General features: G+C 50.3%; 1 protein-coding gene and 1 pseudogene across 5 annotated transcripts in view; one reads left to right on the forward strand and one right to left on the reverse strand.

The window, feature by feature from the left end:
- Positions 1-22094, reverse strand: part of Actn1 (actinin, alpha 1) — a 94828-nt gene extending 72734 nt beyond the window's left edge. Inside the window, exon 1 of one of the 5 annotated variants that reach the window (NM_031005.4) lies at positions 21597-21954. In NM_031005.4, coding sequence (NP_112267.1) covers positions 21597-21701 — 105 coding nt within the window. In that variant the 5' untranslated portion in view covers positions 21702-21954. Of the gene's footprint in view, positions 1-21463; positions 21537-21596 lie in introns of those variants that run through there. The other 4 variants (XM_039112993.2, XM_039112992.2, XM_063262549.1 and 1 more) reach the window with 4 other exon arrangements.
- Ndufaf2-ps1 (NADH:ubiquinone oxidoreductase complex assembly factor 2, pseudogene 1) lies at positions 3447-3945 on the forward strand (annotated as a pseudogene).
- Positions 22095-23381: the final 1287 nt, after the last annotated feature.

Here is a 23381-nt window from a genome sequence, read left to right on the forward strand (position 1 = left end):
CTCATCACCTTGCAGGTAGGATGAGCTCACTCCCTTCTAGGGCATCCTTGCAAGTAGAAACCCACAGCAAAGAGAGTTCCCATGGCAACATGCCAGTGCCTCCTCCACAGCCTTCCTCAGAGTGCCTATGCCCACAGTCAGTCTGAATTCTTAGAACATACAGTAAAGGGCCTTGACGCCAGGCATCACAGAGCCCTCTCCCCGCACAAGCCCCACCCAGCTGCAGGACAGAGTCCAGCCAAGCGCATTCAAGAGCACGTCAATCCCACCGTATCCATTTAGTCCCTCTGGCTAGAGAGCACTATTAGATACCCGACTCAGAGCTAGCCTGCGTCCCCGCACAGCTCCCACAGAGACCTATTTCTGCTTCGGCCCACCCCCACGCAGCCCCTCTCATCTAAACGACAGCCTGTGGCCTCAAACCAACTCAGCTTCCACTAAATATCCCTATGATGTGAGTCTCCACCCTGCCCCACACGTGAGCTTCTGTACATGAGATCAATCCGTGGCCCTAACATGTAGCACACAAGTTGGATGGCTGTGTGCTTCAAAGATCCCAGAACAAGCCTAGTAACTGCTACTTCCCCATAGATGGCCAAAGCTTATCTCTCTACTGACTCACCAGGGCTCACCCAGGGCTACCCAATCCCCCCAACTCTTGTATTCCAGCCCACTCCTTCACACTCACTTGGCCCTTTGTCCCCAGAGCTTTCCTGCCCTTGGTTAAACTCTGCCCATCTCCACACACCCTACTTCTCCAACACATTTGCCTGACTTGCTCTCTCTCCCTCTTCCTTCTCCTCTTCTTCTCTTCTCTTTTCTTGGGGCAGGAGAGGATTGGCACAGGGTCTTATTCCAGATCTCTGTATTGTCAAGGCTGGACTCAAACATGTAGTGATCCTCCTGTCTCAGCCCCCTGATCCTGGAGTCATAGGTCTGCAGAACCATGCCTACCATGCTCTGTTTTTTCGTATATGTGTGCCATGCGCGCGCGCGCGCACACACACACACACACACACACACACACACACACACACACACACACACACACACACGCAGAACCTAGGACCTCAAGCATATTCAGCAAATGCTCCCCCACTGAACTTCATCACCCGTCCTCCAGGTTGGATTTTGACATCAAGTATTACTACTTCCTTACCTGTGGATTTTTAGCTCAGTGTCACTTTACCTGTCTCCTGCAGGTAGAGCAGGGGCTGACCTCTGAGTCCTTAGGATATGCCAGCATGGAACTCTCACCCACTTGTCGCCTCATTGGCAGAGATCACACGCCTGGCTATTATCTGGATGTAACAAAGGCTTAAGGGAGATAGGTGCCTCATAATCACCAGATGGAACAATGGTGCCTGTGGTCCTGTAAGACTCTAACAGAACAGAAAATGCTTATTGCTCAGTATTGATCACCAAAAGACTCAGATCTCAGGCTGTGTCCTGGTTGTGAACTGACACACAGCACATCTGTTAAATACAGATGTCAGGCAGTGGTGGCGCATGCCTTTAATCCCAGCACTCAGGAGGCAGAGGCAGACAGATCTCTAAAGAATTCCAGGACTACACAGAAGGGTGGCCGGATAAAAGTTTGGGCTGAGGATATGTCTCAGCAGATAAAGATGTCTGCTACCAATCCCAAAGACCTGAGTTCAATCCCCAGGACCCACAGTATAAGGTGAGAACCAACTCCTACAAGTTGCCCTCTGACCACACACACGTACCATGTCACAAACAAAAGAAACAATGTTAAGTTAAAATAAATAACTAAGCCACAACAAACGTGGGTTGAGCAGAAGAACTAGATGTAGCTGGCTAGAATGCTCTCCTTCCTAACTTTCAAGTGTAAGAATTGCATGTACCTGCTAACCACCCACTTCATACACGGTCATGGCACTCAGTCAATGATGCATGCTGTTAGTTCAAACCCGTTGGTAACTGCCTGCATGAGGAGAGGGTGGATGCTCATTTGTACTAAGATGGCATCTCCTCTCCTTAGCCTTTCTACTCCAGTCACTCCCAGCAGGTCACAAGAGCATGCAGATCTCAGTGCACGAGCTGCACAGTGAATTGTCCAGGCACGATCTGAAGCTAATTTGCATGACTTCTTCTGTGCCTGAATGAAAATTTCCTGTAAGTTCTGCATCATGCATGCAACACACAGGCATCATGGGTAAGAGCAGGAGTCAGAATCAGCCTCCAAGGAGATGACACTGTCTTTAAATTCTAAAGTATTTGCTATCTACACTCGATGTAGGAATGAACTGGCTGGTGGCATTTGTGACAGCGAGCCATGCTGATGTGCCAAAAGTAATAAAAAAAAAAAAAAAAAAGAACAGAGAGCCTTCTCTTTCCAACTCGGGAGCAGAGGGGGAGCCTTCTGGACTCCCATCTACTCCACCTAAACTTGAATTTATCCCTCAACCCCAACAGTGACTACAGGGAGTCAGGAGAGGAACTTTGAGGAGCCTCCCATTCCCAGTGGGTACCATACAGCATTTCCTCCAACAAAGAAGCCGCTTTTCTTCAAGGGTTGGGGCTCCAAACCTTACAGCTCTTCTGAGAGCTCACTGGATCCCAGGTGCAACGCCAGCTTGGAGCACAGACACAAAGATCACACAGAGGCCTCTGCAGAGGAGCCATGGCCTTAGCCAGATGGGGTGGCTCACACGTGTAATCTCTGCTGCCAAGACAGAATGTTCTAAGATTGACGTCTAGTGTATGCAGTAAGCTACAGGCCACAGTGAGTTACAGAACAGGACCCTCTCTCAGCAAACAAAAACAAGAGAGAAAGAATCATGGTCCTTGGTGTCGGATCCTAGCTCTGTCATTTACCAGCTACACAACAGTCACCATACCCCTCTGGACCTCAGCTTCCCCAGGTATGAAATGGTGGCTACCAGACCTTGGATAGGTTCCTACGAGGAAAGTATTTGCTGGGTTAACTTCTCTGGACACAGAAGAGAACACAGCTCCAGCCACACGCTATGAAACAGGTTTGCACCCACACTGCCCAATATTAAAGTTACTATTACTGCTCTGGGTTACGGGACAATGAGGATGCCTCTGAGCCTACACTGTTGGGAGGTTTTTGTCATTGTGTGAACAGGACTCACACAAAGCTAAGCCTATGGCCTTCTGTACGCCCAGATTAGATACTGTAGCCTATTGCTCCCAGGTGGACAGTCTACAGAATACACCATTGTACTGACTGCAGTAGGCTAGTATAACACAGTGGCAATGCAGAGGTTCGAGAGGAACCCTCGGCAAGAGCTGGCAGTGTGGCTCAGCGGACAGTGTGCTTGCCTGGTGTGCACAAAACAGCTTAAACCAGGTGTGATGTCCCATGCCTATGATTCCGAGCACTTAGTGGAGACTGGAGAATCAGAAATCCCAAGTCGGTCGTGGGAGAGCCCTAGGACCTTGAGCTGCGCGCAAGCATGAGCTAGTGGCGGGTGTGGTGCGCTGTTTGGAGCGCCTTGTCCAGGGAGGTAAGGGAGCACGTGGGCACGGACCATCTGGGGAACAAATACCACTACGTTGCCGAGTACAAGAACTGGAGAGGGCAGACTATTCGAGAGAAAAGGATTGTAGAAACAACAAACAGAAGAGAGGTAGACTATGAAGCAGGAGACATCCCAACAGAGTGGGAAACGTGGATAAGAAGAAAAAGAAAGACTCCACCTACTATGGAGGAAATACTAAAGAATGAAAAATACAGAGAAGAAATTAAAATAAAAGGTCAAGATTTTTATGAAAAAGATAAACTCGGTAAAGAAACCAGTGAAGAACTCTTCACCTACTGCAACTCAAATTAAAGGGCAAGCCTCTGCCCCCTATTTTGGGAAGGAAGAATCCTCAGTGGCTCCCACCAGCACTGGCAAAACCTTCCAGCCAGGATCCTGGGTGCCAGAAGACAGCAAAAGACAGAGTCAGTGAATGTGCTGTGGTGACATCATATGGTCTATATGGATATCGTTATTTTAACAAATAAAGAGATTAAAAGTTGAAAAAATAAATAAATAAATCCCAAGTCGTCCTCTGCCACACAGTGCACTGGAGGGCAGCATGGGCTTCAGAAGAGGAAGAGAGAGACAGCAGAGGCAACAAGATCGTCATCGTCAGCAGCAATTAAGTTTTCAACTTCATCATAACCTCAGAGGACCATCAGGTCCTCGGTCCCCACGATGCATACAACCCACCAGGCTCCCTCACTCAGCCCCTTGCAACCAGTCCAGGTGACAGTGGGTACCTGAAACTTTACTTGAAAGAAAGGAATCACTGAGGTGGACCATTAGAGGGCCGGCCTCAGTCTGGCTTCTGGTTATCTTTATATCACTGTGTTCACCTCCCTGGGATTTTCTGCAATGAGTGGCCCAGCCCCAAGCCCAGCTATAATGTAACAAAGGGAGAAGCTCCCAGAAGCTTGGTGACTGCTTCACATACAGCCTAGGGAGACCCTCACGGGCCCAGGATGCTGTGGGCCAGGCTAAACACTGGGTTGTGGCTTCTGAGCCACCTACCACTTTCTGTTCACTAAGTGGAGGTGCTGGGGGTGTTAGTCTTACAGAGCTAGTGTGGCGGTCTGTCTGCTCTGACAGCCTAGGTGAGTTCTCAAAGAGTTGATCTGGGCACCTGTCCAAAGAGCCAAGTGTCCCTACTTTGTTATGGGAATATAACAAGACAGTTGGCAGCAGTCAGCAGAGACTCTGCAACAGAGGATCACCATGACCACAGCAGCTCCAAAGAGTGGAGGCCTGGAATACCTACAGACCAGGGAGGGACTTTACTCAGGGCTGCCTATAGCAGCAGGGCCAGTAGCAAGTTCCTGGGTGCTAGGAGGGTTGCCTTGACAGAAGCTGGCCCAACAGAACCTCACTTCCAAGACCATCCTTGGTGCTGAAAGCCAATCAAGGAAATGTGGAGGGATAATAAGCCTTCCTATGACCCCAGGCTACCCCTATATCAACCACTTGATACATGTGGGACATCAGGCAGGGCCACCTCCTTGCTCCTTAGGAATGTGCTGTGCTATTAATTCAGAAGAGCATCTCCAGGGACCTGGGGAAGTAGAGACTCAGCTCCATCTCTGAGGGGCCTCCATGTTCCAGGCAGGGCTGAGACATCACCACCAGAAGGAAGGCAGCTGGGACAGCAGGTAGCTCCATGTGCTCTGAATAAGGAAATCCTTACCATGTTTAGCCTCCCCCACAAAGAGTTGTGTGAGCTGAGGCACATCGCAGCGCCACTTCTCCAGAAGGTGGTTACCATGATTCACCTAGAGTGCAGGAACTGGACTCAGTACAGGACCAGGCATGTGGGAGTCGAGTATGAGCTGTAATCACCAGGACTGTCACTACCACCGCCATCACCACCCCCTCCACGCTGCTGGGTCCCTGTAGCCCTGCTCACACGCAAACTCACGGGCCAGTCCAGGATGATCAGTGTATAGAAGCTTACCTGCCCATCACTACCTCTAACTTGCAAAATTCACTTGAAATTAGGCCCCCCACATACTGGCCAGAAGCCCAAAGAGCTTTATCTGCCTCAGAGTACAGTGTGTCAGAGCTGGGCATGTCCACTCTCAGGTTCTTGAGCCCACTTGAAGGGATGGGAAAAGACAGTTCCTTCCCATGTGTCTGTAAAGACAAAGCCAGCCTCACACAGAATAAGATCATAGCAGAGTGCCCCTGGCCAAGTCAGACTGCAGCTAGACACTCTCATTTCTTCATCCACATAACCTTCCAGGTCCCTTCTGACTTGGCATCCTGTGATTTGCTTTCTTCAAACAGGTGTTGGAGAAAGAAGGGTGAGAGCAGGCTCTGAATTTGAATGAGTGAGGGGCAAGGCCGACTGTGACACCAGTTCTTCTTAGATTCCACGCAAAAAGTCTTGCCTGGTTCTTGGACCCACTGAACCCACAGAGCTCACAGGACAAGAAAGCTCCCTCACACAGGTGATGGTGGCCAAGGCAACCCTGGAGCTGATTATGTCAGCCTACCTTGCAACAGGCAGAGACAGTCCCTACTCCTCCTTGAACCTCCCATCCTTGATCATGCCTGGAGCAGCCAGGCTAAGGGACAGAAGCTAAGGTACCACTGATAACTCCAAAGTCTCACTCAGATATCCTGGGGCAACTGGCTTCCCACTCAAGGCCACACCCTAGCCAAGCATTTCCGGAGTCAAGACAAAGAAGGCTGAGCCTACATCATGGAGCACTGACTTCTGGGTAAGGGAAGGACATTCACTTGGTTCTATCCACCTGGCCCTGCTCACCATTCAGGTGAGGAGAAACTCCTGAAGACCGAGAGTACAGAAAGTTCCCACAAGTAAGACTGCAGAAGGCTTAGCTTCAGGGACAGGCTGGGAAGCCCAGTGGCTCATCTTAAAATCACCCGAAGAAGTAGCTTGAATCTGCTGAGCGTCCCTTCATAAGGGACCAACATGGCTAGGGAGATGGCTCAGTGGTTAAGAGCATTTACTGCTCTACGGAGGACTTGAGTTCAAGTCTCAGGCACAATGTTAGGCGGCTTACAGCCACCTGTAACTACAGCTCCAAGGGATCTGATGCTCTCTTCTGGACTCTGTTGGAACCCAAACACAAGTGTACACACACTCACATAGACACATGAATAAAAATAAAAACACACCTTAAAAGAAAAAGTCCACCACCAACAAGTCAAGAACAGTGGTGTGCACCCTTAGTCCCAGCCCTTGAGAGGCAGAGGTGGGCGACCCTCTCTGCGTTTGAGATCAGCCTGCTCACTACACAGCCAGAGCTACACAGCTGAGACCCTGTCTCAAAACAAACAGACAAAGAAAAGGGGAGGGAGGGAGGGAGGGAGGGAGGCAGACACCAAACACCAACAAGGTCCAGGCCTTGGAGATGATTCCCACGTGGTAATCCATGACCCTGAGCACCACCTTAACCTTAACCACTGGCATGAAGCACTGACCACCATTCTGTGATTATAACCAACCTGGGTTATAAGCCATGCTCAGCTATGGCTGGTCCAGCACCAACAAAAACCCCTGGGTCTCCTGAGGCTTTGGAACTTTACATCACCAGTGCTCCTGTGCTGAGGGAACAGGACAGGACTCTGCCAAGCAGCTCTTCAAAAGGGACAGGGTCCCAAATGCCACTCTCCAAAGTCCTGACAAGGAAGTGGCAAGAGAACCAAGGCTTTACTAGACACCATGACCTGGCCCCAAGGTTCCATCTAGTTCCACACCTATAGTGGTTTGAATAGGAATCGCCCCATAGACTCTTGCGTTTAAATGCTTGGCCTATAGGAAGTGGCACTATTGGGAGGTGTTGGAGTAGATGTGGCCTTGCTGGAAGAAGTGTGTCACCATAGGGGTGGACTTTGAGGTCTCCTATGCTCAAGCCATGCCCACGGGTGGCACCTGCTGCCTGCTGATGAAGATGCAGAACTCTCAGCCCCTTCTCCAGCACCGTGTCTGCCTGCTGCTATGTTTCCTGCCATGACGATAATGGACTGAACCTCTGAACAGCCCAAATTAAAGGTCCTTTATGAGAGTTACCTCTGGTCATGGTGTCTCTTCACAGCAATAGAAACCCTAAGAAAATAAATACTAAGGTGGCTAAAGACAGCAGGCTAAGGCCCACCCTCAGGGAGTGCACTCAACATTAGCCCAGCCAGAGAAGAAGGAAAATGGAGACCTTAGTTTGATCTCCAAGCAAACACAAAAGGACCAGAAACTCCTTAAGACTTTCTGAAGCAGGGATCCCAGCCAAATATTCAACCTCCAGGGAGAAAGCAGTGGGGGAGGGGCCAGCATGGATAGTCCCTCCGGAAAGAAATCTGGAGTGTGCACGTGGCTAAGAGGAAAACCATAGCTGGACTGTCTTCAAGGAAGCTGAGAGGTGATCAACAGCACCCTCGTGACTGAACACAAAGGGCACAGTAACAGGAGGCCTAGCAGAGTCTGAGCTCATCCAATGCTCTGACCCAGTCCAATGATGAGAATGGTTCCAAGCTACATCTGAATCTGAGGAACCAACCAGACCTCTGTCCTGAACCCAGGACACAACCTCATGGCTGGAGTAGAACTGGCCACTCAGATCCTGACACACAAGACTTTCCTGCTGAATTTTCCTGCTACCCAGACACCTGGCGAGAGGCACACAGTGAGCTGGGAAACAGCCCCTTCACACAAGCTTCTGTGTGCCTTGTCATCAGGGAGCAGGACAGCGCCTGTCAGGGAGACTTTTGAAGACTCACACTTGCCACACCAAGGCACCTCAGATCACTGATCCTCCAAATGTCCTCAGAGCCAAGAGTTTCACACTGATGCTCTGAGACAGTATAGCAAGTCCGCCAACATATCTGTCTCCTCCAAGTTTCTCACCAGCCCATCCTGGAAGCCCAGGTGCCAACTGGGCAAGGAAACAGCTACATGGCTGACAGCCAGGGAGAATAAGGGGGGAGCAAAGAAGCCTGGCAGGGACAGGGGTGACATGCTGTCATCCCACTAGCTGTCCTTGGGACTGAATAACAGGGGTTTACCATGGCTCCCTATCTCTGCTGTTTTCTAAAACTCTTATGTTCATCTAAGCCCCCGACAGGAATGTCTGTTTCACAGAGTACAAGTAGTTTCTGGAACCCTAGTTTCAATCCCCATCACCACTGAAAACCAGGCTTGGTGGAACTCACCTGTAAGTCCAGTACTTAGAAATGGAAGAAAAAGGATCACAAGTTCAAGGTCATACATGAGACTCTATCCCAAACAAGTCAAAAAGATAGAAAGATAGATAGGTAGGTAGGTAGGTAGGTAGGTAGGTAGGTAGGTAGGTAGGTAGGTAAATAGATAATGCATGGATGGACGGATGGATGGATAGATGGTAGATAGATGATGAATGGATGGATGGATGGATGATGCATGGATGGATGGATGGATGGATAGACAGATGAATGGATGGATAGATAGATGATGAATGAATGGATGGATAGATAGATAGATAGATAGATAGACAGACAGACAGCCATGATAGAAAGAAAAATGCTACTCTGGGAAGACAATAACAAGGAAGTGTAAGTCCTCAAGACCCTAACCTCAAAGCCCTAGGATGGCAGGCAGGACAATGGAAGCAGGTAACCGCAGGACATGGGAGTTAGATGCCAAAAAACAGGCTTAGGAAAAATGACAACATTGAGACTGACTTCTGAGATAGGCTGCCACAGAGGCAGGAAGCTGGGCCCTGGCTTTACCTGCCACCTGCAAGGAACAATGAAACCTGAGCAAAGCCTCAACAGTGTGCAATGGGGGCTATGAGCTTCTCTCCAGTATCTATCTATCTACCTACCTATCATCTATCTACCTTCCTACCTACCTATCTATCTATCATCTATCTATCTATCTATCTACCTACCTATCTATCTACCTATCATCTATCTACCTACCTACCTACCTATCATCTATCTATCTACCTACCTATCTATCATCTATCTACCTACCTTTCATCTATCTATCTACCTATCATCTATCTATCTATCTATCTATCTATCTATCTATCTACCTACCTATCATCTATCTACCTACCTATCATCTACCTACCTATCTATCTACCTATCTATCTACCTATCTACCTACCTTTCATCTATCTATCTATCTACCTACCTACCTATCATCTACCTACCTACCTATCTACCTATCATCTATCTATCTACCTATCTATCTATCATCTATCTACCTACCTACCTATCTACCTATCATCTATCTACCTACCTACCTATCTGTCTGTCTGTCTATCTATCTATCTACCTACCTACCTACCTATCTATTTTATTTTATGTGTATTGGTATTTTGCCTGCATGTATGTCTGTGTGAAGGTGGCAGGTCCCCGGGAAATGGAATTACAGACAATTGTGAGCATCTGTGTGGGTACTGGGGATTGAACTTAGGGCCTCTAGAAGAGCAGTCAGAGCTCTTAACTACTGAGCTATCTTAACCACTGAGCCATCTCTCCAGCTCCATTACCTCCAGTGTTAAAATGGTCACGGATACATGCCAGCTGCCTGGACAGGATTAAGATGACCATATGCTTATTAACAAAACATCACGCTCAGGATACAGGTTCACACCACCAGGGAAGCCAATGGGATTCCAGAAAGGAGTGCTCCTGGATCTCAACTCAAATGTGCCATTGCCTTAAAATAGAACTCTAAAGCCAGCATGCTCTTTAAGAACTAGCTTCAAAAGCAAACACTCTAGAAACACCTGCTGTGCTCACCTAAACCTTTCAGGCCTTTCCAGGAACCTTCACTTCCCTGCCAGCCATTCCATCTCAAGTGCTGCAGGTGAGCCCTAAATGCAAGCCTATCTGGGAAACACCGAGAATGTTAGCCCACAGTACTACAGACATCTGCTTCAGTGGGACACATGAACAGTCACTGTCACAGGCCCAGGATGGTACACCCCCAAGTTGGACCTGCTCTTCAACCAGGGGCTTGTATGGAGAAAGGCCCAGGGCAGGGTTCCCCAATCAGGCACTCCTGGGTGCCAAAGTGACCCTACCACTCAGGGCCAAGCAGCCTCAGTAGGGCGGCAGTAGACAGGCCCAAGAGCAAGCATCAAAGGTATAGTTCTTAATTTTCAAAAGAAACGTAGAAAGCCAGGCGTGGTGGTGCACACCTTTAGTCTCAGCACTCGGCAAGCAGAGGCAGGTGGATCTCTGAGTTCCTGGCCAGCCTGGTCTACAGAGTGAGTCCCAGGACAGCCAGGGCTACAGAGCAGCCCTGTCACAAAACAAAAGAAATAAATAAGTAAATATGTATTGATGTACAAACACAGATAAGATAAAGTTACAAATATATTTAATCAGGGTCTAAGATTACTGTTGTTTAACTTCGAAAAATAATTTATTCCATTATACCTTAATTTGTTTTATAAACCTGTGCAAATATGTGGAGGTCAAAGGACAACTCCCAGCAACTGGTTCTTTTCTTCTTTCATGTGGGTTCAAGGCACTGAACTCAGGCTGTCAGGCTTAGTATTAGTAGCAAGATTTTTTTATTGCTAAGCCACCTCACCAGCCCCGCATTGCTTAACTTAAATTTTAAAAGGAGATGAGAGTGGGGGCGTCATTCTGGTCTAGGATGCACAAAGTCCTAGCTAGATTACATTCCCAGAACCACAGAACAATACATTAAAGGTCATGGCGGGTGGGGGTGATCCAGAGAAAAGGGAGTGAGTGAGCTCAGGGCCCCATGTGCACAGATACCGACAGTCCTGTCCGTAGTAACCCGGAGGGCAGGAAACAGGGATCTGGGCCCAGTTCCCGCCTCCAGGAAAACACATTCATGTGCCTCCTCATCCCAGCTCCCAGAGCTGAGTCTGGAAAAGCACTTTTGGGTTCCTGGAAAGAAAAGCCCTTTGGAAATATCGGGAACTGGACTGGAAGGTGCCATTATGTATTATCTGGAGGATGTCTGTGGTGTTTGAAGGGAACCACTCCCCCAGAGTCAAGACTTCAGCCAGAAACAACAGAGGGGCTGCTGGCAGCCAGCGAGACACAAAGGGGCCTATGATTCAGGCAACAAGGCAGAGCAGGGCAGGGCCCCACTTCCTAGGCTAGCACTGGGCTGAGAGGGATTAAAAGTTCCACTTTTTCTCCATCCCTCAAAATAAGCTGTTTGGCCTCTCTATGTGGGACGTGAGAAGAGAGGATCTGACCCTCACAACACTTCCATCCGAAAGGGAATGGGTCTCATGTCCTACAAGGGAAGGCAAGATACACTAAGAGATTTGCCTGAAGGAGGTCATTCACCTCCAGGTTCTGTCTCCTGTGGCTTTCACCTACAGAGGATTGAAAAGGGGGACCCAACACCATCTTTCTCCCATCATATTCACCTCTGCAGATGACTTTAAAAGGGGCAACTTTCCCTGGAAGAGCTCATACCGATATTTGACGTCTGTCTTTTTTTGAGACTCCTCTTTGAGAAACCCACAGTCGTGCTTGCAGATGTACTTTCTTCTGAGCACCTTTCTCTCCCTTTATCCTTGTGTTTAAGCCTATACTAAAGTATCTTTCTTCAAAAGAGGCGCATAGTAGCTCATACCTGTAACGTGCCTATCATTCTAGCATTCAGGGGACTGAAACAGAATTGTTGGGCGTTTATGGCCAGAGTGGGCTACACAGTGAGTTCCAGGTCAGCCTGGGCTGCAGAGCAAAAACCTGTCTCAAACAACTAAAATAAGTCTTCAGGGCCCTATAAGCCGTGGCTTGGTTAACACAGACCAGGGCCTGCAACCCCACTCCAGACAGCCCCACAAGCTCCAACCACCGTGCAGCAGTAGCAAGGTTAAGCAAAGAGGGACTCTCCCACCTGGTTGTCTTTCCACCCAGAACCAACAGCTGGGGCCTCTGGTTTAGACCCTCTGAGGCCTAGGATGTTCAATGTTGGGGCTCAATAAATGGCACTATCCTTCAGCAGGAGCTATTTCCTCAGCCTGGCCCAGAAACCTCCAGTCCTGTCATGGCAAAACCAGCCTAAGCCTCAGCTTTCCCCTATATCATTCTGAACCTCACTCTGAAGGCTTAAAGTGTGGACACCTGTAATCAAAATAGTCCTGCTGCCTGGGGCAAAGCCTGTCTGGTGCCCCCTTTCCCAGGTGACCATAAACAAAGGACAGGGCAGGTGAGAGAAGGAAGCCGCAAGGAGGGAGAGTTGCTGAACCCCAAAGCAGAGGAAGCTACTCCCCAAAAGCCGGAGTCAGGGCCAAGAGCAGCTTGGGGTGCACAATGTGCCCACTGGCATTCCCCACCCCCAACTTTGGAAGTGTCTTGTCAGCTAGGATCTGTCAAGCTAAGAGACCCTCCAAAGACTTTGGCCCAAACTCCCCCTAAACATTCAAGTTGTGTCCAGACCTTGGTTAATGTCACCTAACTTTTCTGAACCTCATTTTCTCTACCCTAACATGGAGATGAGTCCTCACAAGTTTGCTCATCACCATTAAAGGCAAGAAATCACATCATGATTAACACAAGAGTATAAATGTGACAAACCATGAATCACAGAATGAGCCCTTGACTACATACCACCCTGAGGTATTATTCACTCACATTTAAGACTCAGTTAAAACATAAGCCCCTTCACAGCAGAGGGTGTGTCTACTGATGGCTAAAAATCAGAACTCGGAAGCTAATCTGCTTAGCTTTGCTCATAAGTCAGCTTATTAGCTGGTCAGCTCCTGGGCAAGCTACTTCTGTATCTCAATTTCCGGTCTACCAAAGTAGACTAACAGTGCCTTCCTTGAAGAGGCATGCAGACTGAGGTCATCTCAGTCAGTTAACCTTTAATCACTGTGAGCTGTTGGTCCTTTTACTTACTTACTTACTTACTGTTTATAAAGTTGGTTGACTGATGCAAAACAGACAGCAATCCTGGCCAGTCCACCTTCAAGAATCTTCTCTTCCCTTCCCAGGAGGTGAATGGGGTTTACATTTCCCTCTCAGTACCTTGGGCTCATGAAATACTTCAAACCAAAATGAACACCTGGGTCTTCATGTCCAACCCTTTCTTCTCTGTGGGCCAGAGTGCATGTTACTTTGTGTCCCTAAATTCAGGTCATTCTAGGAAGACCTCTGTCCTCTGCTGTTGTGGATGCTAACGGTGGCCTTGACTAAGCGTGTCTGACTTACAGGCTGGCATGCAAGCGTCCCTCCACCCTGGAACTTTTGGGACACAGTCTTGAAGAAGACTCTGATCCATCTCAATAGATAGCGAATCATAGCCCCACGAGAGGCCCCCGGTAGCCAAGGACCAAGCAGGCAGTTTCCAGGGGAACAGCATCCTCCGCATCTACACCCAGTTCCCATCCTCACTGCCTTTTATTCTCCTCCCACCTCTATAGTGGGCTAAGTCACCTACCCACAATTGCTAGGCAACTTCCCAAGGAGGGGGGGCTGCCTCCCCAGCCCATGGCTGCCTGGGACCCTGAGGAAAGCCACCCTTGCCTGCTGACCCTGGGGACCGCAGAAGGTGTGAAGTGACCACAGTCGAACGGGGTTTATATTTGAACATCCCCAGGACTCTCTCTCAAGGTAGGGACTTGGGAAGATAAGAAAAGCCACCTTTCCTCCCCAGCCCTGTTCTGGCGTTTATGTATCATATATTCTCAGGCAGTTTCCAAGAGGCCAATCAGACAACTCGCTTCCCTTCCTGATGACTCTTCAGCTCTACTCCTACCATAGCTCATGGTTCCAAATCCCAGCCCAGGAGTAGAGAGTGAACAAGAAGAAATGGGGGGTAGGGGTGCAGGAGCGCTGTTACCAAAGTGAGGATAAGTTATGAGGCCGGCAGATACCATCTGAACCCCTGTGACAGTGCTCACATGGGGGGAGGTGGGATGACAGCCAGCTGTCAGCTTCTTCTTTATATTATTAGTCTTTTCTTGGGTTTTTCAATTGAGACAGAATTCTCACAACATCAATGTCACCGTTTTCGCAATGCGCAATCCAGTCATTTTGAATCTATTCACAAGGCCAGGCAACCACCACCACAGTCTAATTCCAGAACATGTCCACCCCTGGGGTTTTATTTGTATATATCCATCCATCTTTGCTTAATGTTCCTACGCATGCTGACTATTTTATAAGCGGCACAGCAGCGAAACAACAGAGGGGGAAGGGACCACCAGCCTCAGCTCCTAAAGCCACTGTCACCCTGACCTTGAGATCCTAAAACGGTCAGACAGTTCTCCAGGTGTGAAACATGATGGACACACATGCACACAGGCCCTCAGGATACCTGCTGTAGGCTGGACTCCTAGTGCTCCACCCACCAAAGTATTGTGAAATAACCCCAAGTCAACAGAAGGTCTTGAGAGGTCTGAGGAACTCTTTGTCCCCTCACTGTCACATGCAACTGTAGAACCAGCCAGCATATTATTACTCCACAGGGTCTCACTGTGTGGATGTCGTGGAACTAACTACACAGACCAGGTAGACATTGCACCTGCCTCTGTCTCCTAAGTGCTACCACTGAAGAAGAGGATGCGCCCCACATCTAGCCCTGACAGTAGTCTTGCTCAGTAAATGGGCCCAGCTCACAGGACTGCTCCTGTAGCGATGTGAGGTCACTGGCCATATCCAGAGGAGAAAAGGCAAGGCCACTGGAACAGGCAATTCTTGGCTGCATGTCAGCCTGTGTATCAATGGTGCTGATTGGCTGGGAGGACCCCAAGAGTACAAAGAGGTGTGAGCCTTAGGAACCTGACCAGTGACCTATCTGGGCAGACTCACTTAGGCATCTCTCTTGGAAAGTAAAGAGACAGGGGCCGGATACATATCTCAGTTGGTAGAATGCTTGCTCACCATGTATGAAAACACCAAGTTCAATACCCAGCACCACAGTGTGTGCTGTTACACATCGGTACTCCCAGCCCTTAGGATGTAGAGACGGGAGGCCATTCTCAGATAAGCAGAAAATTCAAGGTCAGCCTGGGCTACATGAGACCCAACCCCCAGCCACCCAACCCCTAGTTTCTCCACCTAAACTGCGGTTGTCATGACCCACAAGGCAGAGCACCCAGGGTTTTCAGTTGACACCCTGTAACTGGTTCCAGTAATCATCTCAACGATTCAATGACATTAGGTCATCTCAACAATTCAACGACATTAGGTCTGAACTCTTTCCAGGAGCCACACAGCAGAACACCCACGGCCAGGTCGTATCTCAGGCTGGGGTTACTCCATCTCAGCTCTAGACCCATACAAAGTACATCTTGTATGACAAGGTCTTAAGCCCAATTTCTAGTCTGTGGCTATCATCCAGGTGCCCAGTGCCAGACCTTCTTAGAGAGGACCTCCCTAAGCCATCCTCAGAAAAAAGAGATTCCTCCAGAGGACACTGACCACGTACCCTACGGGAGCCTGTCAGCCTCTTCTTCCCTCAAACCCACCTCTAGTGTCCCTCAACTTGGAAACTGGTTGTCGGACCACAAGCCAGGCCTTCTCATACCTGCCTGGTCTGGGGCCAGCTGGCATCTGTGGTCTGATGGCCCAACCCTTCCCGACCCCCTTCTTCAGGCCTTGTCCATTGCTGAACCAGTTGGGGGTGGGGGGGAGCTGCTCCCAGCCTACCCATGTGGAGCAGGGTTTGAAGAGGAAGCAGCTCCATCAGGTTCTAAGTAAGGTGAGTGAGCTGGGGGAAGTGGCTGGGAGGTCTGAGGGCAGGGCAAGTTCCTGGGCTAAATGGCTCTTAAAGGACACTCATGGGTTGGAGAGATGGCTCAGGAGTTAAGAGCACCGATTGTTCTTCCAGAGGTCCTGAGTTCAATCCCCAGCAACCACATGGTGGCTCACAACCATCTGTATGTAACATGATCTAATACCCTGTTCTGGTGTGTCTAAAGACAGCTATAGTGTACTCATATAAATAAAATAAGTCATTCTCGGTGTGTCAAGTTTGTTACAACTATAACGTGATGACACAGGTTTTAAGTACTTTTCTTCTGATTTGTTTTCTTTGGGGGAGTGGTTAGGGAGGGGGGCTTTGAGACAGGGTATCAAGCTGGCTTAGATAGAATTCACTATGTAGATCCAAGATGGCACAGCTACTCAGTGAGGAAGCCACAATTTAGACACACACTTCCCACCCCTGGCATACTCGGTGCACATTTATCTGCAGAAGCTGGAAGCAGGACGCAGGCTTAGGATCGGTTTCTTATCTAGAACAAAGAGCATCTATGTCCCCAAGCAGCCGCCTCAGTCAGTCCTATCCCTGTGCTCAGCATCAGAAATTCAGGAAAGAACAGGGCAGACCGGGTTCTTGGCCCCAGAGACACTGTCACAGGGATGGCAGTCAAGAGGACAACGAGGAAAGAGTCTGAGGATAGAAGAGACAAGTCTTTGCTCTTTCTAATTTCATTTCTGCCAGGTACCATCCTGGTTTGGGATATCTAATCCTTCCCAGGTAAGCCCATCCATGCAAGCCCTTTCCTTTTGGGAATCGTAGGTAAGTTCCCATGAGACTGCACAGCTGCCCAGAAGCTGGTGTGAATGAGGTGGTGGCCTATCTTGCTGAGACCTTGCCTACCACTGGTGCAGAATCAGGACCTGAGTCCTATCCACAGCCATTTTCATTCACCTGCCAACAGCTGGTAAGTACTCAATATTGATTAAGTGTCTCACTATGAAAAGCCCCAAGGCTGACACCTGTGGGAATACACAGTCACCCAGAACTTCCAAGACCAGAGAGAAGAGAAAATAATTCAACGGCACAAGCACCACCCTACAGCTCAAGTTAAAACTGCATCAGCTAGGAGGCTGGAGAGAGACGGTGAAGTGATTTAAGAGCTCTGGCTGCTCTCCCAAAGGACCCAGGTTCACTTCCCAGTACCCGCATGAAAGCTGGTAATTGTGCAGTTCCAGGGGATCAAACACCCTCCTCACACAGACATACAGGCAAAACACCAATGCACATTTAAAAAACAAAAACAAAAACAAAAACAAAACCCTGAATCGGCTGGTTTTTTTTTTTTTTTTTTTTTACAAATATGGAGCCTGATGCGAAGCTGAAAGGACCTGACTGGAGGTCACAGGGAAAGAGGATAGATCCAGGATGTGACTCCAAGTCAATACTCTCTTTAGTCTGCCTCCCACCTGTGCTCGTACACTCAGGGGTGTGGCAAGATCTTGGAGAAGGAACACACAGAGAGACGCCTTTGGTCATCATGAAAAGAACTGTCTTGGGAAAGAAAGGTGACTTCAGGCCTGATCCTGGGAGTCAGGAAGGTGATCCAAGTGATCGCCTCTGGTCCACAGGTGCTGCGCCATGGTCTTATATTGCATTTGGAGGTGTGTGGACCAGACCCAAGAACTCTGCCCCAAAGCATTCTCTGGAGAAGGGATAAGCACAACCACACCATCCCCCTTTGGCTCCTGAGTCATGCCTCTTGCCTGCCCAGGCTTCTGTCAGCATCCACCTCAGGAAGGTGCTCCCACCACACTATTTCAGAGGAGTGGGTAAGAGCTGGGGGGTGTGGAGGGTTGGGGGGGAGTGGGGCAGAAACGCATCGGGTTCACAGATAAGGAAACAACAGAGAGATCTGCTCTGTCTCACTCTACATCCCACTTCCAACACCCAGAACTCAGCCTGGCTGACAGTCAGCATTCACAGTGCATTTGTGAAATATAGCTAGAAAGAGCTCAGAGCTGGGGAGATGGCCCAGTCCTGGAGGGGCTTTCTGCACAAGTATTAAGTACCTGAATTCAATCTCTAGCACCCACATAAGAAGTTGGGTACAGGGGGTTGGGGATTTGGCTCAGAGGTAGAGCGCTTGCCTAGCAACCACAAGGCCCTGGGTTCGGTCCCCAGCTCCGAAAGAAAAAAAAAAAAAAAAAAAGAGGTAAGAAGTTGGGTACAGTGGCTTGTACCTATAAGCTTAGCACTGGCCAGGGCAGAGAGACGGGCAAATCCCTAGTTTGCTGACCAGCTAGACTAGCTGAGTCAAGAGCTCCAGATTCCGTGAGAGAGACCACCCCACCTACCCACCCCCATTTTCAAAAACAAAGTGGAGAGTTGGCCAGGTGTGGAGGCAGAGGCACACCTGAGTTCAAAGCCAGCCTGTTCTGTAGGACATAGAATGACTCTCAATAGAGACTGACGCAGGAAGTCGACAAACATCAACCTCTAGCCACCTCCTAGTATACACACACACACACACACACACACACACACACACACACACACACACAGAGGTGAGAGGAAAAGTGACTTGCCCCCAGTCTCACAAACAGCTAAGCTGCACCAGGGCTAAAAGCAGGCTGCCTTCTGTCTCTCATGCTGTGACCTTTGGCTCCCACTGCACCACGCCATCTCAATTCTCCCCTGCCTCCTTTGGCCCTGTTCACTCATAGGCAGTGACCCCACATAATACCTGCCCCACTCCCGGTCAGTAGGAAGAATAGCAAACCCTACACGGTGTTGCTTTAAGCTTTTAGAAATGCCCCTATCATTCTGCTAATGTCTACACAGGTGAGGAAACTTATGCTCACAGAAGGCAACAGAGAACGAACGGCCAGGGGCACAACCTTGGACTAGGTTTTCCAATCAAAAGTAGAGGGCCTTCTGCCAGGCTCCCACTATTAACCTAAGCAAATGTGGATCCCCTGATTCCAAAACCCCCTGGCTTAGGATGCCAGACTGAGTTCTCCATCCTTCCTCCAGCTGCTTCCAGTGCCCTGTGTCCCGGCCCTCAGCCATGGCTGGCTACTTCTCCCTTCATTGGTCTACTCAACCTCACATGTGTCTAGCTCACAGGGCTGCTGGGATCTCCAAGATAAAATGGGTACCACGCTGCCACACATTAGCCAATATCAGCCTATATATGTTATGTGTGCCCGGAGATGACCAAATTCCCCAGATGACCAAATTCCCCAGATGCCTGTTCCTACCAGGTCAGTCAGTGTTCTGGGAAGCTATCATTTTCTCTCCAACTCTATTGAATATGTTTGTCCAGCCATTCATTCCTTAATACTGAATGAGGGTATAGGCCCAAGACTCAGTATCTGGACACTAGCCAGGCCTTCCATAGCTCCATCATTTGTCTCTTCCAGCACAAAGTGGACTCCTGGAAGGGACTTCTATTCTCCATGGAAGATCCCAAGATTTCCACCATTCTGATCCCACCCCTCCTGTTCAACTTAAAATCTATTCTTAAGAAAGATTAAAAAAAAAAAAAAAAGTCTGGAGAGATGGCTCATGGATTAAGAGCTTCGGCTGCTCTTTCTGAGGACCCGGGTTCAATTCTCAGTACCCACGTGGCAACTCATAAATGTCTGTAACTCCAGTTCCGGGAGATCTGACACCCTCACAGGGACATAAGTGCGGGCAAAACATCAATGCACACTTTTAAAAAAACGTCACTTAAGAAACTTTTTTTTTTTTTTTTTGACAGAGAAAGAAGCAGAGGAAGGAAGGAGATCTCTTGCCTTCCCTGGGAATCTCCAAACTGCTCACTCAGTTTTCTCTCCCACCAACAGTCCCAGGAAATAAACTCAAGAGGGAAGAACCAGGAAAGACCCTCAGCCCTCAGTCCTGCCAGCAGAGGGGGAGGGGGCTGACAGGAAGAAGGCGGTGTCTGTAAGCTAGCTACCAATACATTACAGAGTTAGTTCAAAGCCAAGGGACGGCTCTTAAGTTGCTGTTGCAGTTAGAGACAGGGGCAGGGCCCCAGGTCGCCTGTTTAAGGAAGCCCATTGTGGTGTGTTTTAAATTACCTCTGCTTGTCTGATGAAGTGACTAAAAGGGCACCGTTTCAGAGCTTAGGATTCCTGAGTGAGCTAATACAGGATGCCTTACGCTGGAAGAAAAAACTTCAGCCGGCTCACTAAACTCCCCCCCTTTTAAGTTTAAAAAAGGGAATGAATGTTACCATTTTTGGACATGAGCATTCTCCCTCAAGCCCAGCCCTAACCGCACTATCCAGAGGGACGCGCCATCCTGAACCCCCCTATCCCCAGATCACGAAGTATGTGTGGGGGGAGAGTATAAAATGGGGAGGGACTGGACGGAAATTGGGGGTTGGGGGGGTCAGGGTACCGCCTTAAAAAAAGCGCTCTCTGCTCAGGCAGGAAGCCGTAGTAGAGTTAATGCCTCCCCCTCCCCAACCAAGAGTGGTTTCTGTCCTCTCCCTACCACTAGCCATTATGCTCGGGATCCATCGCTAATTTCCCAGCTCAGACGGAGCAGCATATCCTGAACCTCGCTGATGGCGACTAGAATACAAGGCCGTGGCTAAGCAGGGATCCTCGAAAAACAACCCCAAATATCTCCTGAGACTGTCTCTCTTCCAGGAGCCCAACTAGAGCCAAGCTACTTAAACTCGCGTTTCACCAGCAAAAGAAGAGGGCAGAACGCAGATGCAAGGCTTGCAGCCACCAGTTCACTGAGTTAGGCAATAAAACGGTTCACCGTCCTGACCCCGCCCCCACAAGGCCCAGGGGAGCCCGCGAACGACCCCCGATTTTTCTCAGCCCCAGTCGCACTCCCGCACGTCCACTTCCAGGTAGACCCCGAGGCGGTTGCCAAACCATCCAGCACCGGCTCGCCCACTGTCTGCGGACCGAGCTCAGCGAGCAGTGTCCGGGGCAATTGCCCCTATGGTACAGAGCCCCAGGGGCGGCCCAGGAAACGTGCTGCCACCGCACGCCATATGGAGGCGCCAGGAAAAAGAGAAGGAAGGGGAAAATCGATCCCATGTAAGCAGCCATGGAGCCTAAGTCTCAGTCCCAGCCCCCGGAGCATCGCCCCCGCGCCTTGCCCACGGGGAGACGGTTTTGGCAGCACCCGGGTGGCCCGGACCACCCGCTCGGAGCCGATCTACCGGCCGGCGGCGCCACCTCCCCGTACCGCCGCTAGCAGTTCGCGGGCTCTGGGGCAAGGGTGCTCCCCTCTCCCGCCCGGTGCCTGTAACCCAATACCCCACCTCGCAGTGGCCGCGATGTCCCCGCCTCCGCTCTTGCGCGCCGGGAACTGGTTTCCAACCCGGAGCCCAGGAGTGCAGCGGGCAGAACCCAGATCAGGGATCGGGGCTGTGGCGGGTGGGGGTGGCCGCTAACCTTTCTCTGCTGCTTCTCCCAGGCCGGATCCAGGAGCAGGTCCCGGTCCCAGTCCTCTTCAGGCTGCATATAGTCATTGGTCTGCTGGGAATCATAATGGTCCATGATGGTGCGTGCGTGCTAGGGGCTAGATTTCTTTCTCCACCTTCTCTCCAGGCGACGGCGGCTGCTACCCGGGCGTGGGGAGGGAGTCGGCAGGGTTGGGCTGGGCTGGGCTGGGCTGGGCTGGGCTGGCGGGGCCGGGCTCGCTCCCCTGAGCCCGCTTCCGCCGCGGCTCTGCTCGAGGAGGTTGCTGCTGACGGCGGCGGCTGGAGCTCGCGGACTGCCTTCCCGGGGCGCGCGCTCCGACCTAATCTCCACGCACACTGCGCTCAGCGAACACTCGCGCTGCGGGAGCAGAGGCGGGCGGAGGCGGGGAGAAGGGGCAGAGCCCTCCCGAGGTTCTCTATTGGCCAGGCCGAGTTGCCCAAACTTCCCCCCAGCGCCTCTCATTGGGAATTCCTGGCATCCGTCAGGCGGGTCTCTGTGCATATAGGTGGACTGGGCGGCCCCCTCCCTGCGCGCACGCCACCGCCCACTCCCTGGGTTCCCACTCCCCCGCAGCTCATGTGACACCACCTTAAGCTGAACGGGAGTGGAGCCTGGGGACGCCTCCCAGAGCTCAGGGACCAAATGGCACTATGCTTGGGAGCCCGAGGAGTCGCCGAGGATTGGTCCCGTTCCCAGCGGGCGGGAAGGCCCAGAACTCGGGCGCACCGGTCTTCCTGAGGTCCCACGCAAGCTACAAACCCCGGCAGGGCGCGGGGAAATCCGAGACATATTTCATTTTCTCTATCTCGGGGGAACCTAGGTTGGGACAATTCGGCACCCTGGAAAGGGGTGGAGAGGGCCCACAGTAAAAAGGAATTTCCTGATTCCACCACCACTCCCGCCCCGCCCCTCGGGACCAGGCTGATCCCTGGAGCCAGGTCTGTGGCTAGTTGACACGTCTCAGCCCACTGAGTTTCCCGCCTCACCAAGGATCCTTGGGTACTTCTAGGGTTCGGTGCACTGGCCCGCTGCCGACTGCTTGTGTGTTTGCCAGGCTACCCAGGCTCCCTGGCAGGTATGCCTTGGTGTACTGACACAATTGAAGCTACCTTCTGGAGACCAGTTTCCTCCTTCCCCAATTTTACAGCTTCCCTACACTTTCCTGAAACTAGGAAGAGCCCTAAAATGGTCTACCTGTATCATACACCTAACAGAGGGGAAACTAAGACTCGAAGAGTGGAGTGGACGAGAGACTGTGCCGGCATGGATTCTACAGGCCCGTTTTGTGTGTAACTTTGTGCCTGACAAAAACCTTATTATCCTTGGAGGAGGAAGAAACAGTGCAAGACTAGCTAAATTGCTTGGTGACTGGGGGTACTCCCTGGGATCAGTAAAGGGAGGTGGGGACGTGTTGGTCCAGCAGTGTTGCATCCAGGGAAGAGACCACCCGGATTCCTGATGGTCTTGTGAGGGATGCTGAGTATGAGAACCAGTAACAAGAAAAACTACAGTTGTTTGTGCATTCTGATGTGGACAACAGATACATCCTCCTTGCACGAATAGGGTTTAATTTATACAGTCATCCCTTAATACTTGGGACTGATTTCAGAACCACTGCGGATACCAAAATTTGCAAGTGTTTAAGTCTCACAGGTATAAAGCAGAACAGGATTGATTGGTATGTAGCCTACATACATCCACTGTACACTTTCAATCATTCCTGAACAGAAGTGCCATGTGACTCGGGGGCTGGAG

Source organism: Rattus norvegicus, chromosome 6 (genome assembly GCF_036323735.1).
Source record: "Rattus norvegicus strain BN/NHsdMcwi chromosome 6, GRCr8, whole genome shotgun sequence".
NCBI classification, from domain to species: domain Eukaryota; kingdom Metazoa; phylum Chordata; class Mammalia; order Rodentia; family Muridae; genus Rattus; species Rattus norvegicus.